Genomic DNA, 14,680 nt, shown 5'->3' on the forward strand with positions numbered 1-14,680 from the left:
ATATGCCAACAAATTTGGAACACTCAACAATGGCCGCAAGACTGGAAAAGGTCAGTTTACATTCCATTCCAAAGAAGGGCAATGCCAAAGAGTGTTCAAACTACAGCACAATTGCGCTCATTTCACATGCCAGCAAGGTGATGCTCAAAATCCTACAAGCTAGGCTTCAACAGTATGCGAACCGAGAACTACCGGAAGTACAAGCTGGGTTTCGAAGAGGCAGAGGAACTAGAGATCAAATCGCCAACGTTTACTGGATCATGGAGAAAGCAAGAGAATTCCAGAAAAACGTCTATTTCTGCTTCATTGACTATGCTAAAGCCTTTGATTGTGTGGATCACAACAAACTGTGGCAAATTCTTAAAGTGATGGGAGTACCAGGCCACCTTACCTGTCTCCTGAGAAACTTGTACGAGGGTCAAGAAGCAACAGTAAGAACCAGACATGGAACAACCGAGTGGTTCAAAATTGGGAAAGCAGTACGACAAGGCTGCATATTGTCACCCTGCTTATTTAACTTATATGCAGAGTACATCATGAGAAATGCCGGGTTGGATGAATCACAGGTCGGAATTAAGATTGCCGGGAGAATTATCAACAGCCTCTGGTTTGCAGACGATACCACCCTAATGGCAGAAAGCGAAGAGGATCTAAAGAGCCTGTTGTTGAGGGTGAAAGAGGAGAGTGCAAAAGCTGGTTTGAAACTCAACATTAAAAAAACTAAGATAATGGCATCTGGACCCATCACTTCCTGGCATATAGAAGGGGAAGAAATGGAAGTAGTGACAGATTTTACTTTCTTGGGCTCCAAGATCACCGCAGACGGTGACTGTAGCCATGAAATTAAAAGACGCTTGCTCCTTGGGAGGAAAGCTATGGCAAACCTAGACAGCATAGTAAGAAGCAGAGACATCACCTTGCCGACAAAGGTCCGTCTAATCAAAGCTATGGTTTTCCCAGCAGTAATGTATGGCTGTGAGAGCTGGACTATAAGGAAGGCTGAGCGCCGAAGAATTGATGCTTTCGAACTGTGGTGCTGGAGAAGACTCTTACGAGTCCCCTGGACTGCAAGGAGGTCAAATCAGTCCATCCTAAAGGAAATCAACCCTGACTGCTGATTAGAAGGACAGATACTGAAGCTGAAGCTCCAATATTTTGGCCACCTAATGCGAAGAGAAAACTCCCTGGAAAAGACCCTGATGCTGGGAAAGACTGAGGGCAAAAGGAGAAGGGGACAGCAGAGGATGAGATGGCTAGATAGCATCACGGATGCAATGAATATGGACTTGAGCATGCTCCGGGAGAGAGCGCAGGACAGGGAGGCCTGGCGTGCTGCGGTCCATGCGGTCACGAAGAGTCGGGCATGACTGAACAACAACCTTTAAGAGCCCCTCCTTTCCCTCCGGAAGAGGAAAGGCGGAAGTTGCTGATCACGTGCCGGCGGCCGAAGTCGAGGGCCTGCGTCACGTGAAAGGGGCGCGCACAGCGTCACGTGGTGCAAGAGATGGCGGCTCCCGGGGAGCGAGAGGCGGGCGGCGCTGCCGAGGAGGCGTTCCTCACTTTCTACACGGAGGTACGGCCGGCTCGTCCCCGTTCCCAGGGCCGCTAAGGGCCCCGTTTGCCTGGGGTCCTGCTCCGTCTAGGGCGCGGGGCCAGGCTGGCTTCTTTCTGGCCGGCTGGGCCTCTTCCTTGGGGCCGGTGGAGGTTCTTGAGCGTACCTGCGGTTCCTGGTCCGCCGTAGGTCCTACTTTTCTCCTCAGTCGCGACGCTGCTTTTCCCCCTTGGAGTGGGGAGCCTTGTGGGGGGGGGGAGGTGTGGCCCCTGGGAACATGCTCACCGGAGGGCCTGCTCCTGCCCTCGACGGATAGGCCCTGCCTGTTTTGGCAGTATCTGATGGCTGGCTTGTGTCGTTACCTAGACAAAGGCAAGAGCCAGGCCTGTGAACGGAAATCTTGTGAGGGTAATTCAGCGAAGAACAGGCTGACTTAAAAGATAGATAGCCCAATAGCTTTAATGATATTTACCATGCGATCCTAGCCTATCTACTCGGAAGGAAATCCCATTGAGTTGAATGGGGCTTACGCCCAGTTAAGCTTGTACAGGGTTGTAGTCTTCATTTATTGAATAGTTATAGGCTGCAATCTTGTACCTGTTCGCCTGGCGGTAAGACCTATCGAACTTTAGTGGGGCTTACTTCAGAGTAGATGTGTATAGGGTTGTGCTATAAAGCCAGTTATTCCACTACAATTGCACTTATTGGCCAGAATGCGGAAAGGTAGGAGCATGTTTATTGCATATTAATATTATCAATATATGCATATTGAGGAATTGGGTAGACTATTTCCTTCATAGTTTTCTTACATCTACACAAGAGAAAAGGGTCAGATGCTTTTTTTTACTGTAAGAATTTAATCAAAGTTGAACATCCCGGGAAAGTTTTGCTCAGGGGGCTATGCCCACGGTGATTACACAGCCCTGGCAGGAGCTAGGGTTATACATAGCAACCTTGACAGGATGTAACATAAGCTTACCTATCCTTCCAAAATCCATTGAGAAAGGTCAGCATAACACTCATTTTATTAAAAGGAATTGAAGAAAAAACATCTTAATTAAATCCCACCTTTAGCACTCTGGGTCACTTCACATTTTACATATATCCAAATATTTTAGTCATATACAAGATTGGACACTAAGGTAGATGCTTTTAGATCAGGCTCCTGAACACAATCAATTTCAGAGTCAATTTTGTTTAATGTATCTATCCTGTCAAAGCTTTAGAGTGGCTACCAGTTTTTCTTTAAATGTGTCCATGCACTTGCTAGAGTAATTAGTGCAGCAGGATCTAGTCTAAGTATGTCATGTGCCTTCAGAAATTTGACATCCAATTTACACATCTGTGAATTCTGATCTCCATTTATTTAGTCCAGGGTTGTGTGTAAAATATGATTGCACTGCGCAAATGTAGAAATTGATGTTAGGCCCTGAATCCATTGTCCTGAGAATCTCAGCTTTCATTATAAATGCTTGTACCTAGGTTCAGTGAGTTATTTTGGAGCATATGATGCTACAGCACTGCTAAAGCAAAGCATGTGTAGTGGACCTGGTAGAGTCTCTTGAATGGGAGACCTCTTAGAGCTCAACATAAGAGCAGGATGAACAAATAATTATATATACTAAGAAAAACCTGTACCCCTGTAAATCACAGAATTCTCATATTAGTCATCTTTGTTTTGATATCTATTCCACTACAAAGACAGATCTACTATGCGCTGCAGAATCGGCCTCACTTACAAACGTACTTAATAGATTGGGCCTTGCCGTTGGTTCAAAAGATGTCTTTAATGTATAGCTGGTCCTTTCATGCAGTTTAATAATATGTAACTAATAATGAGCTAATCTCTGTAGGTGAAACAAATAGAAAGGCGAGACTCTGTTTTAACATCAAAAAACCAGATTGAGAGGCTCACTAGGCCTGGGGCATCCTATTTCAATCTGAATCCATTTGAGGTAAGTCCCAAGTATATTCTCCTTGTTAATTGTCTTACCACTGCAGTTCTCTGTATCTTCTAGTTATTTTTGTGTGATTTAAAATGCATTTGGGGTAGATGTTTAGACATTTATACTGTGCTTATCCTGTTAGTCGAAGTTCTATGTGGCCTCTTCTTAACACATCTTATGTATTAATGGTGTGGTTGATGGTCATCCCCAATTCATAACTGACCCTTTCTTTCAAGCAGGCGGGAGATATGTTCTGACATCTGTATCGTCAGCATTTACTAGTTACAACTTTTTGTGTGGATGATTAATGTTAATCTTGGTCACCTCTTAGAGGTGAATTATTGAACAAGCAAAAAACAGCCACATCCCAGTTATGCTTTTTTAAGCATTCTAGCAAGACTTGATGTTCAGTGCAGTAGAATGGAAGGAAACCTCACCCATTCCTTTTCATCAGCTCCTATGCAAGTTATGCCTTGATGCCTCACTACAGTCTTTTTTCAGTTATCCTGTTCTGCATTTGGAACTACAAGTTTTGTTGACCTTCAACAAAATGCTGCAGTGTGAAGTGCTCCTGTTCAGGGTGCCTTCCTGCCATGCCTTTTTTGAGGATATTCCATTCACCCTGCCCTGCCCTAGTTTGACACATACATGTACCCAACAGTCAATCAATATTCTGTGGTCACTGTGCATGCTCAGTCCTCACTGTGATATTTATTTATTTAAAATATTTATATACTGCTTCCCATTTTAAAAATCCCAAAGCCATTTACAGCAGATTATAATAAAATAAAAAAGCATTAACACACACACTGGATTTTTTTCTTAAGTGTTTTTATACTTCTCTAAAACCTGGGGTTTCCCTGAGCCTTCTGATACCTTTCTCTTGTGCATGTATGGTGCTGTTTTGGCTACATAAGGATCCACACTTGGACAGTGAGTTCATTATTAGTATATGGAATTTTCTAAGATATTCCATTGTCAACGAAGCCACTTCTATCAATTTCCCAGTCTCTGTACCAAGGAAAGAATGCACATCTGAGCATATAGATGGCGTTTTCATTCCAGTTGAAGGAGCAAAAACGTAAGCCTGGGGAAGAATGTGAGTTTTTTATTGTGACTTGTTACCACAACGCTGCTTGTTGGGATGTTTTGCTGGAGAAAGCTATGTGTAGTTACCGTGATGTAGAGAGGCGCAGAACTGTAGCTGCTTCTGATTATGCTGCTTTGGTCTCTTCTAGGTGTTGCAGTTGGATCCTGAAGTTACAGATGAAGAGATAAAGAAAAGATTCCGTCAGGTATGTGACTGTAGTGTTGTTGCCGATTTAATAACATGAAGAGCCTTGGAGCAGACCATCATGACAGCTGTGGAGAGAGGTGAAAGTACTTCTCACTTGATGGCAATGGTGTAGTATTTCAGCAGGCATGTGAAATGAAGTATGAGTGCTGGTGTTTACAGGGAACTGCACTGGGTATTTGGATGTAAGATGCTTTGAAAAGAAACTGGGCTTTGTTTTCCCAGAATATGCTTTCAACAAATTTCTTCTGCAATGTAAAAATAAATTCTAGCTAAATTGGTTACATCTCACTTTATGAACGAATAACGCATGCTCTGTCACATGCCTGGCCAGTCTGTATTTGCTAGTGTGCTGAGCTAGCATAGTAGTTAAGATAATGACCTAGGAGCTTGATCGTCCCCATTTCAGATCTCATTTCTGCCAGGAGCTCCCCAGGCAGCCTTAGGCAAGTTACTGCCTCTCAGCCTCAGGCCTCCATCTGTAGTATGGCGTGAATAATACAAAGTTGTTGTAGGGCTCCTGAAATACTGAATGTGAAGCATTGGCGAACTGCTGTGTAAATATATTATTACTCTTTGTGTTTAGAAATGGCCAAAAGATTCTAATTTGAGGGATCAAATGTGTTTCATTATTTTGAATCTTTGCAGATCTGGACTAGAGTGTGTTTCGGCCTATGCTGGTCACCCAGCGTATTTGTAAAATGTACACAGCAAACAGGGTCCACTAAGCACCTGCTATTGGGAGTTAGTTTCTACAGCAGATCCACAGTGTTGAGGAAGCTGGTTTGCTGAGGTTTGGGAGGGCTGGGAACCTTCCAGAGAGAATAATTAACTTTAAATGTTGGGTCATTTTATTAGTATGCGATGTGGAGAAGAAGGTGGATATCCTGGTGTGTGTGTGTGTATGCTTGTGACTGCACCACACTTTCTGATAGAAGTCCATTTCCACTCTGCTTTGTATTTTATAGTTATCCATATTGGTGCATCCTGACAAAAACCAAGATGATCCTGAAAGAGCACAGAAGGCATTTGAAGGTACCTCCCTAATTTTTATGTGTTCACAGTTCCAGATGCTAGCACTGCACCAAGTGGGTGTGGCTGGTTTTGTTGCTAGAGCTGGAAAGAGAAATGTGTGTTTCTGCTCTTTTGGATTTCTAAAAGTGAACATGGCTTTGTGTTTTCTCAAGTTCCGGCCACTTAAGCAGTGTAGATTCTTCTTATGTGAATGTGCTGATAGCAATGTTTGGTTTGTCAGCTGTCGACAAAGCATACAAGTTGTTGCTGGACCAGGAACAAAAGAAGAGAGCCTTGGACGTGATACAGGCAGGAAAGGAATATGTGGAGCACATTGTAAGTACCATGTGTGTGACAGCCAGCCTATGATTTGAGGGAGGGGATCAAGCTACTGTTTGTGACACCCAGGGAAGGGTTTCTACTATACGCAATATTACATGTGCTGAAAGCTATATGTACTCATTGTAGTTCAAGGTATAACAAAGCTTTCCTATGTGTTACTCAACTGTGATTTTAATACATGTTTACTGTGACTAAAAATAGAATTGCATGTTACAAAGAGGGTTAGGGAAACACACCCAATTTAAATGTTGACATCTGTTTCTAAACTTTTGGAATTTGGCGTGTACGGATTATTGTGCAGATGACTTACCTTAGGTCTGTTGTAGACTCTTTCCTTTGTCCTTATGGATGTCTGGTAGACAGTACTTGGTCTGAAAGTGTAAACTTATTTTCAAGCTTTCTCAGAACTCTGCTAGAAAGAAATAGAACTGAGAATGTTGGGGGGAAATTGTATTTTCTTTATTATGCTAATTTCTTCCATATGTTATCCTAGCCACATGTTTGACGTGGGTTATGTTCAGTTGTTTAAATGTTTTCATGTGTCTACTGCTGCAGTTTGGCAGGGGTAAGCAACCTGATTCCCTCGATTTGTTTTGAACTATAACTCCTGTAATCCCTAATCCTTGCCATGCTCAGGCTTATGGGAGTTGTAGTCTAAAACATTCAGAGGGAACCAGGTTCCCTATCCCAGGACTATACTATCTCTCTTCAAAGGCACCTTTTTTTCCAGAAACAAAGTAAGTAATCAATAGTGTTCACTTCTTTGCTGCTGAGTTGGAAGCAAAAAAGCTTATAGCCACCTTGCTGCTTCATCTTTCAGTATGTGAAGAGTAAGGATTTTAGAGCAGGAATTAGAATGGTGTCCAGTTTTCCATTCTTGTCAAAATTCCCCACTATTGTTCTGTGTTCCCAGCCATTGATATGTTTTGGGTAGTTCTGAAATCCAAATATATTATTGGGTACCAGGAGACATTCGTAATAGCCCTATCGCTATTATATCGTAATATTAAAACTCTCCTGGAGTTTTGCAAAGCTGGGAAATGAGCTTCATTAAAAGCAAGTAGCAAATTAGCGATGAAACCTGTTTGCCTTGAATCCAGCTGGCTAGCTAGTTCTTGTACCATAATTACATATATATGTATGTATGAAGGTAGGAGTAGTTACAGGTCTACTCAGTGGGACTTATACTCAGGTAAGTGGGTGTAGGATTCCAGCCTTTGTCTCCCTTTATCCAGAATAAGCGCGGACATATTTATCTTTCTGAAATGTTGGAACGTGTCATCATTCACAATGATCATGTGGGTTGCCTCCTTGTACTTCTTAATATTTTAAGGGCACAATCCTATCATGTAGGACTTTTTTCTGTCTAAGCAACTCCCAGCATTCCCCAACCAGCCATGTTGGCTGGGGAGTGCTGCGAGTTGTTGTAGGACTTTTTTCTGTGGAAACATGCATAGGATTGTGGATTTCTAGATACTAACAAGTAAGCAGATCAAGACAACATTTTATTCAGTGCCCATAACCATGGAATCTGTGTTGACTGATCGTGTGGCTGTTAAAATGAATGACAGAGGCCATAAGAGTCTGAAGAGTACTTGCAAGCTCTCACATTCTGTGAGATTTCTGTGATCCTTACCTGTGATACCTTTTTAGGCAAAAGAGAAAAAGAAACAGTTAAAGAAGGAAGGCAAGCCAACCAACATAGAAGAGGATGATCCAGAAGTTGTAAGTTGACCAGCAGGTATATGCTTGGTTTGCAGGGTTGGAGTGTACCAGACCTGGGACGTACCCCATTTCTTTATAATTTAGGAGAATTTCATATCTTGGGATATCTCAGGCCTGGAGGGAGGTTTGTAATCACCTTTGCCCCTCCAGTGCCTCTTGTGTCTGCTGCCAGGAGCCAGAAGCTGCAAGAGAGTCAGCGGAAACCCTGCCCTTTGAGGGCTTAACATCTAGCTGCTTTGGCAGCTGTTTCCTCTGGGAACTGCCAAGGCTCAGAGATTCAGCAGGAGAATGGCAGCGGAACATCTGAGGCCTGGTGGGAGGCTTGTAAACACCATTGCCCCCAGTGCCTATTGCATCTGCCGCCAGGAGCCAAAAGCTGCAAGAGACAGCAGCAGCAGCAGCAGCCTGGGTGAGAAAGCCCTGCCCTGAGAGGGAGTTTTAACATTCTTATTGTCTGTTTCAGAGATTGCTCCAGGTTCCAGGGAGCTCTTGGCAAAGTACTCTCCCAGTGGGCTTACCAGGTGGCAGGCACCAGCAGCACTCCAGAGAATGCTGCCATTTAGATTTTGCACAGTGCTCTGGAGTGATGGTGCATAGTGAGCATTGTGGTACATTTTAAATGGCAGCACTCATCGACCTGGTGCACAGTATGGCCTAGCTGCCCCTGTGCAACAAATGGCTGTATACTTACCTGTCCAGATCCAGCCACTTGGCACTCCAGTGAGCACGGGGGGTGGGGGTGGATTTGAAGGTGTGCCAGTGGCCCCACAGGCCAGGTCTCAGCAGCAGGCCCTGCTGGAAAGCTGCTGGCCCTGGTCTGTTTTATTGTGTATTAAATATATTGAAAACTGCCTAGAGAGTTTCAGTTAACAGGCAGGTATAAATATTCCAGACACATAAATGTATTTTGCAGTCTCTGCTCCCTCCTGTTTGTCTTATTTATGTCTAGTAAAATTTAATGTTTTTCTTGCTGCAGTTGTAGTCATCTTCCCCAAATGCTAAAACAATTCCATGCTTAATAACTTTACTACAGTATGTCATTTTGTATGAAAGTTTGTAAAACTTGTCTAGGATATGCTAATCATGTGATGGGTTGGTAACAGAAAGTGTACCCTTTCAACTTCCAGCCCCTTATGTTCCTTATCTAGTGTGTGCCGCAGCGTCACTTCATTGTGAATGCACTCCTGAGGTGTGGGGAGAGTTAGTAGCTTTTAATTAAGGCCCAGAGGTTAAGGCTATTGAAGTGCAAAGTTAATTTGCAACAAGGCTTCAGCATATATGCTAAATCTGTGTTTCTTACAGTTCAAACAAGCAGTATACAAACAGACAATGAAGCTCTTCGCAGAACTTGAAATTAAAAGGAAAGAGAGAGAAGCAAAAGAAATGCATGAGAGGTAGGAAGAATGCTGGGTTCTTGTTTTTGGTGTTGCATGTATCAAGGCCTGTGCAACTTAGAAGTTTTGGTGCACATAGATAGTGTCTGCAACCTTGATTATTGAGGTTTTCCGAAATAGATTTGGTAGGAGTGCTTGAATAGAATTGTTTTATTAACCATTTTGATAGCCTTAATTCAGTGTGAAGCTGGACATTGAATTATCTTGGTTATCTTCCCAGTAACCATAACAAGGAGACTTCCAGAGAAGTAACACTGTTAGTCTGTTGCAACAAATACAATAGAGAGCCTTGTAACACCTTAAAAGACTAATAGTTTTTATTGTGGCATAATAAGATTTTGTGGACCAGCGCCCACTTCATCAGATGCAAGAAGTCTTAGTGCCTAGCTACATTCGCAAAGCTGGGGCGGGGGGGAGGTCACCTATTACTGAAGTTATGAATGGTGACTTTGGTTTTGTTGTATACGTCTAAGCATAGCATAGAATTGTCACAGACTTGTACCTCTTGGATTTCACAGCTGTTTGGCACCATTGTTTACCATTTCTTTTTCCTTATACCTGTGTGCATAAGCTTATGCCATACTAAATTTGCTTGTCTTTAAGGTACTACAAGATATTTTGCTCATGTAATGTAGGTTAAATGAAGGAATAGATGCCTGCTTTGTGGCTGAGTGGGGATTTGAACCTGCCTATTCCATGTCCAAAATCAATGCTCTATTTTCTGCACTGCAATTCTTGAGGTGCAAAGAAATGAAAGATTTAAGTTATTTAAACTCCCTTATTTCCAAGCTTATGGGTGCATTGTAAGGTGTTTAATATACTGGAAAAGGTAGCATATGGGGTTTGGGAGAGAGTGAGTAGGAGGTAAAGTCTTAGATGTGCTTATATGGTAACATCCAGATTAGGGCTCCAGGGGGCAGTCTGGGTCTTGGCAAACCTACAGGGTGAGAAATCCAGCTTTTCTCCTTACTGCCCTCCTTTTGCTTTGAAGCCAGGTCCATTCTTTTACCAAGTTTCTCTTCTCTGGGTGCTGCTTTTTATTACAGGGTCCCAGCATTCTGTGCACAGGGGCTTATTTCATTGGAGCAAGTATCAAATTTGGTACATCTCAGCTTCTTTGTCCAAAATATTGTTTTACAGCAGGTGCCAGTTGCTCCAGAGGGTTTTATACCGGGCAGGTGTATCAGTAAGCTTATCTCACAGTATTTTGCTATAAAATACAGTAAACGTACTGTACAGTAGTTTGCTATAAAATGGTGGGGAATGGGTGCTCTTGGCCCACACTTTAAGAACCTACTATAATATTTGTTTTGGAATTTTAGCCTTATCCTATGGCTAAAAAAACTATAGAATATATGCTGTTCCTGTCTCAGAGGTACACACATCTAGATGATGTGTGGGGAGTAGGATGGATCCCCATAGCAGGAAGACATGGATATACATTAATGGAATCTTTTCCAAATCCCTCCGTCAGTTCTGTCTCTTGTATCTTTGTCAAGAGAAACATCCAACTGATCTTCTTTAGTTCATCCTATCCCTTTCTATGGCCAAAACTCACCCTTCATCTAGTCCTCGCCTTACCTCCATCCCCCAGGATTTTCCCCCATAGGGCATATAATACTAATTTTTCCATCCTGGCTTCTATTCTAGGAAGCGACAGAGAGAAGAAGAAATAGAGGCTCAAGAGAAAGCCAAGCGTGAGCGAGAGTGGCAGAAAAACTTTGAGGTTATTGTTTGTTTGTTTATTCATTCATTCTGTGGAGCGTTGGATGCTCCATTAGAGCTAACCTTAAAAGCACATTTATTTTCTAGTATGTCCCACTATACTCAGTGAGGCTTGCATCAGTAAACATGCTTGGGATTGAGCTGTAAGACTTGCATGAAAGGCTTGTGTTCTTTATACATGCGTATATGTCCAGCTCTTTTTACTGAGGTACACAGCTTAACTCTAGGGTTAGTTCAGCACTCTTCAGAAACCCTTCAAATATGTCTCAAATTCTAGAAAAACACAAAGACTTCCCCGTGTCTCCCTCTTTCATTTAGTGTCCCTAAAATCACTTAGCTCTGTGATAAGGGTATTTGAATTTGAACATATGAAGCTGCCATATCTGGCAGTGGCTGTACAAGGTCTCAGCCAAATGTCTTTCCCAGCCCTGCTACCAGAGGTTTTCTTTACTGCTGATGCCACAGATTGAAACTAGAACCTTCTGCTGCACTTGCTCCATCACTAAGCTTTGGCCCTCCTCTGACTTTTTTTGGGGGAGGGGGGGTTCTGGGTTAATCAGAAACCAAATCCTGGTCCCCTTCAGATGTGTTGAATTTCAGCTCCCATCATTCCGTGCTGGTTGGAAATGATGGTAATTGCAGTTCTACACATCTAGGGGGTACCACGTTGGGGAAAGCTGCAGCATTCTTTCCTGGCCCTGCTTACCAGAGATGCTTTAACTGGCAATACCAGGGTTGAGCCTTGGACCTCATACATGCAAAAGTGTGTGCTTTCCCATTGGGCCCTTTCCCTACCAGTGGAGCATCTCCCAAGGCAGGAATTGCACAGACTCTGCTTGGATCCCTTGAACGGGCCAGCCTAGCATATTGGAGGGCCAATGCTGGATCACTGCGTGGCAGTCTGTGTGACAAGAGCAGGAAATCTCCGATTAGCTCTTTATGGAAGGTTCTCCAGCCACCACAGTGGGCACCTCTGGCCCACCTCAGACAATTTGAACAGAGTGTCGGGGATTTAAGATGCTCTAGTCTCTTGGGAGAAAGGCTAGGAGTACCAATGCATTCCAGATGCATAGGAAGTCTTACGAGATACGTTAATTGAAGGTTGGTCATGAAGCTTTGATCTGCATGGCGTTTTGCTAGTGAAAATGTGCCATGTCATTGTTTCAGGACACAAGTGTAGTAGGGGTGGGCCTGTTGAATCTGAGTGACCTGGAGAAAATTGGAGCACATGGCAAAACACATAGGATTGTAGTAGGGACCCATGTTATTGGCCCGACCAATTTGGGACAGGAGCTAAAAGTGGCATTTTGCTTCTAGCATACATGGATTTTTTTGTTATTGCAGCAAGCCCTGCCATTTGTGACTAAAGCAGACAATAAAATCTTTCATCAACTGGGCTTTTCTGTATTTCAAAGCCACTTCTGGCAGTCTGAACTCCTTGGAGACTTCTTGGAGAACATTTCCTGTTAGATACAGACAGGAAATTAAAAGTTCTGGTCTCATAGCTGCTCTTAACTGTTTCCTTTCTCATCTTTTTATCTAGGAGAGTCGGGATGGACGCGTGGACAGCTGGAGGAACTTCCAGACAAAAGCAAAAGGGAAGAAAGAAAAGAAAAATAGGACCTTTTTAAGGCCCCCCAAAGTGAAGATGGAGCAGCGTGAATGAGCCTGGCTCTTCTAGGCTTCAGTGGACACTCCTGTATTGCCACGTTTTAACCCCTTCTTGCTTTTCCAGTAGGATCTTTGTTTTCAGTATGATTGAATCTTGGTCAAAGTATTTTCTGTCCTCTGCCCATTTGCCTGAGGTTCATGGTGTGATGTCCAGGGCCAAACCTACTGCTCTTAGAACCCTTGGCTAACTTAGGAAGACACCACCATCACATTTACTTGTAGTCCATGTAATTTAATGTTCTGTATTCCAAGGATTTTGCTGTTCAGATTGCCATCAGGTCTCTAACATGTAAAAGTGTGCAGCTCTAAGGCAGGTACTGAAAGGGGGGCCTGGTGACTCCCCTGCCAATTCTCAAGTTTTCATCTGCATCAGTTTGCACTTGTCAGTAGTGAGAGTTGAGGCCTGGAATAGAGATACATAGTTGGACTTTGCAAAAGTTCCCAACTCAGCTGCATGGAGCTGAAGTGATTCCCTGGCTCTGATTCACAGCTGGCAACTCCTGGGTTCCAGGATTGCAGATGGGTGACTGGCCAGTCAGATTACCACCATCGCCACCCCACCCCCCCGCTCCCCTGTAAATAAAAAGAATCGCATTGAGTATTCTATTAGTGGCAATGTTCTGTATGTAAAATAAATTTTTACCCAAAACCTTTTGGTGGTGATTCTTGGTGGCTTCAGGGATACAACACTTAGGTGTTGTAAGTATTGGTCCTGTATGTGTTTTGGCATATCTGCCCTTCAATTACTGTAATAAACTGCATTAGGTCTATTAAATTAGCATTGTAAACCTGGTGGAGGGTTGACTCTGCTGCCTAATTCTCAAATGGCAGATTAGTGGAGTTCTCTTAAAGCTGCTCCCAAAATCAAGAGTGCCTGGTGATACGTTTCAGAACTAACACAGCCAAAGCTTGCTGAAACCCTAGTTTCTGAAAGTCTGTAATGCTCCTGGCTAAGGATATACAGATTTTGTGAAGTCCAGTCCATCTATATTTCACCGATTGTCCTGTGTCTTTTGTTCTGTTGTCAGCTGGACTTCTGACAATTTTCTGAATTTGCACAGATTTGCACTTGTGCACATTTGCAAATCCTCCCTCCCATGTGCATTTTCATGCTTTAGCCTATGGGAGAAATGTGCATTTTTGGCTGGTGTTTTATTTTACATATTTTCCTCCAGCTAAATTTGCATAATTCTAGAAAGTGAAAAAACTGGCCACAACTCTGCAGAAGCTGTGACTTGGAAAAAGCTGGGGCACTGTGAAATCTGTAGGTCAGTTTCATAGAAAGCGGAAGTCATTTGATTCCATTGCGGATTTCGCCAATGTGCCTACTTGCCTGTTGGCTGAAATGCTGAGTGACTTATTGGCACCAGACCAACAATGGAGAGGTAGAGGTTATTTATAAGCAGCTATAGCACATAAGAAGAATCTGTGCATTCAGGGTGTGGCTGACTTTCCCCTCGAGCTCAACAGCTATCTCAGCTGCTCACTAACATGCCAGTGCAGCTGTCCTGCATGCAAGTGTCATGCAAGGTTTTGTGATTTCTTAAATCAGAGTAAAAATTAGCATGTGAATCAACACTTGCTATTTGGCTCTTGTCTTAGCAGTGTGGTGAGGTTTTTTTCCGTTTCCTGCTAAAGCCAGCAAGCACATTTCATGCTGTCACTGACACCTATGTCTTCACAGCTGCCTGATTAGGCACTGACAGTGGTTGTCTCCCCTGTTACTTCATATTACTCCTGAGTGCAGACATGAAGTTGAGCATGAATCTTGTTACATATGGCTTTTTCTGCATTCCATTCACACCCTTAAGGTATGACATGTTTCTACATGGCCATAAAGAATGTTTTCTAGAGTATAGGGTGGGCTTCTCACTTGGCAGCCCTATGACAAAGATGCTCAGCTGCCTGTTCATTACTACATGTGAGTAATGAAATCAGCTGGGGGGGGAATCCCAAGAACACAAGCAGAGCTTGATCAGATCAAAGACCTATCTAGCTAAGTACCCTGTTCCCAAGT

At 43.2% G+C, this 14,680-nt stretch overlaps 1 protein-coding gene across 1 annotated transcript; it reads left to right on the top strand.

The window, feature by feature from the left end:
• The first annotated feature begins 1,478 nt into the window (after positions 1-1,478).
• On the top strand, positions 1,479-13,312 carry DNAJC8 (DnaJ heat shock protein family (Hsp40) member C8). Its single transcript, XM_084815507.1, has 9 exons — positions 1,479-1,573; positions 3,406-3,507; positions 4,737-4,793; positions 5,761-5,827; positions 6,048-6,142; positions 7,802-7,873; positions 9,176-9,267; positions 10,918-10,993; positions 12,536-13,312. Exons 1-9 carry the CDS (start codon positions 1,505-1,507, stop codon positions 12,656-12,658), a joined length of 753 nt encoding a protein of 250 aa, XP_084671633.1. The 5' UTR covers positions 1,479-1,504; the 3' UTR covers positions 12,659-13,312.
• Positions 13,313-14,680: the final 1,368 nt, after the last annotated feature.

Source organism: Heloderma suspectum, chromosome 10 (genome assembly GCF_057233095.1).
Source record: "Heloderma suspectum isolate Gila_16-S chromosome 10, 16-S_ref, whole genome shotgun sequence".
Classification (NCBI taxonomy): Eukaryota; Metazoa; Chordata; class Lepidosauria; order Squamata; family Helodermatidae; genus Heloderma; species Heloderma suspectum.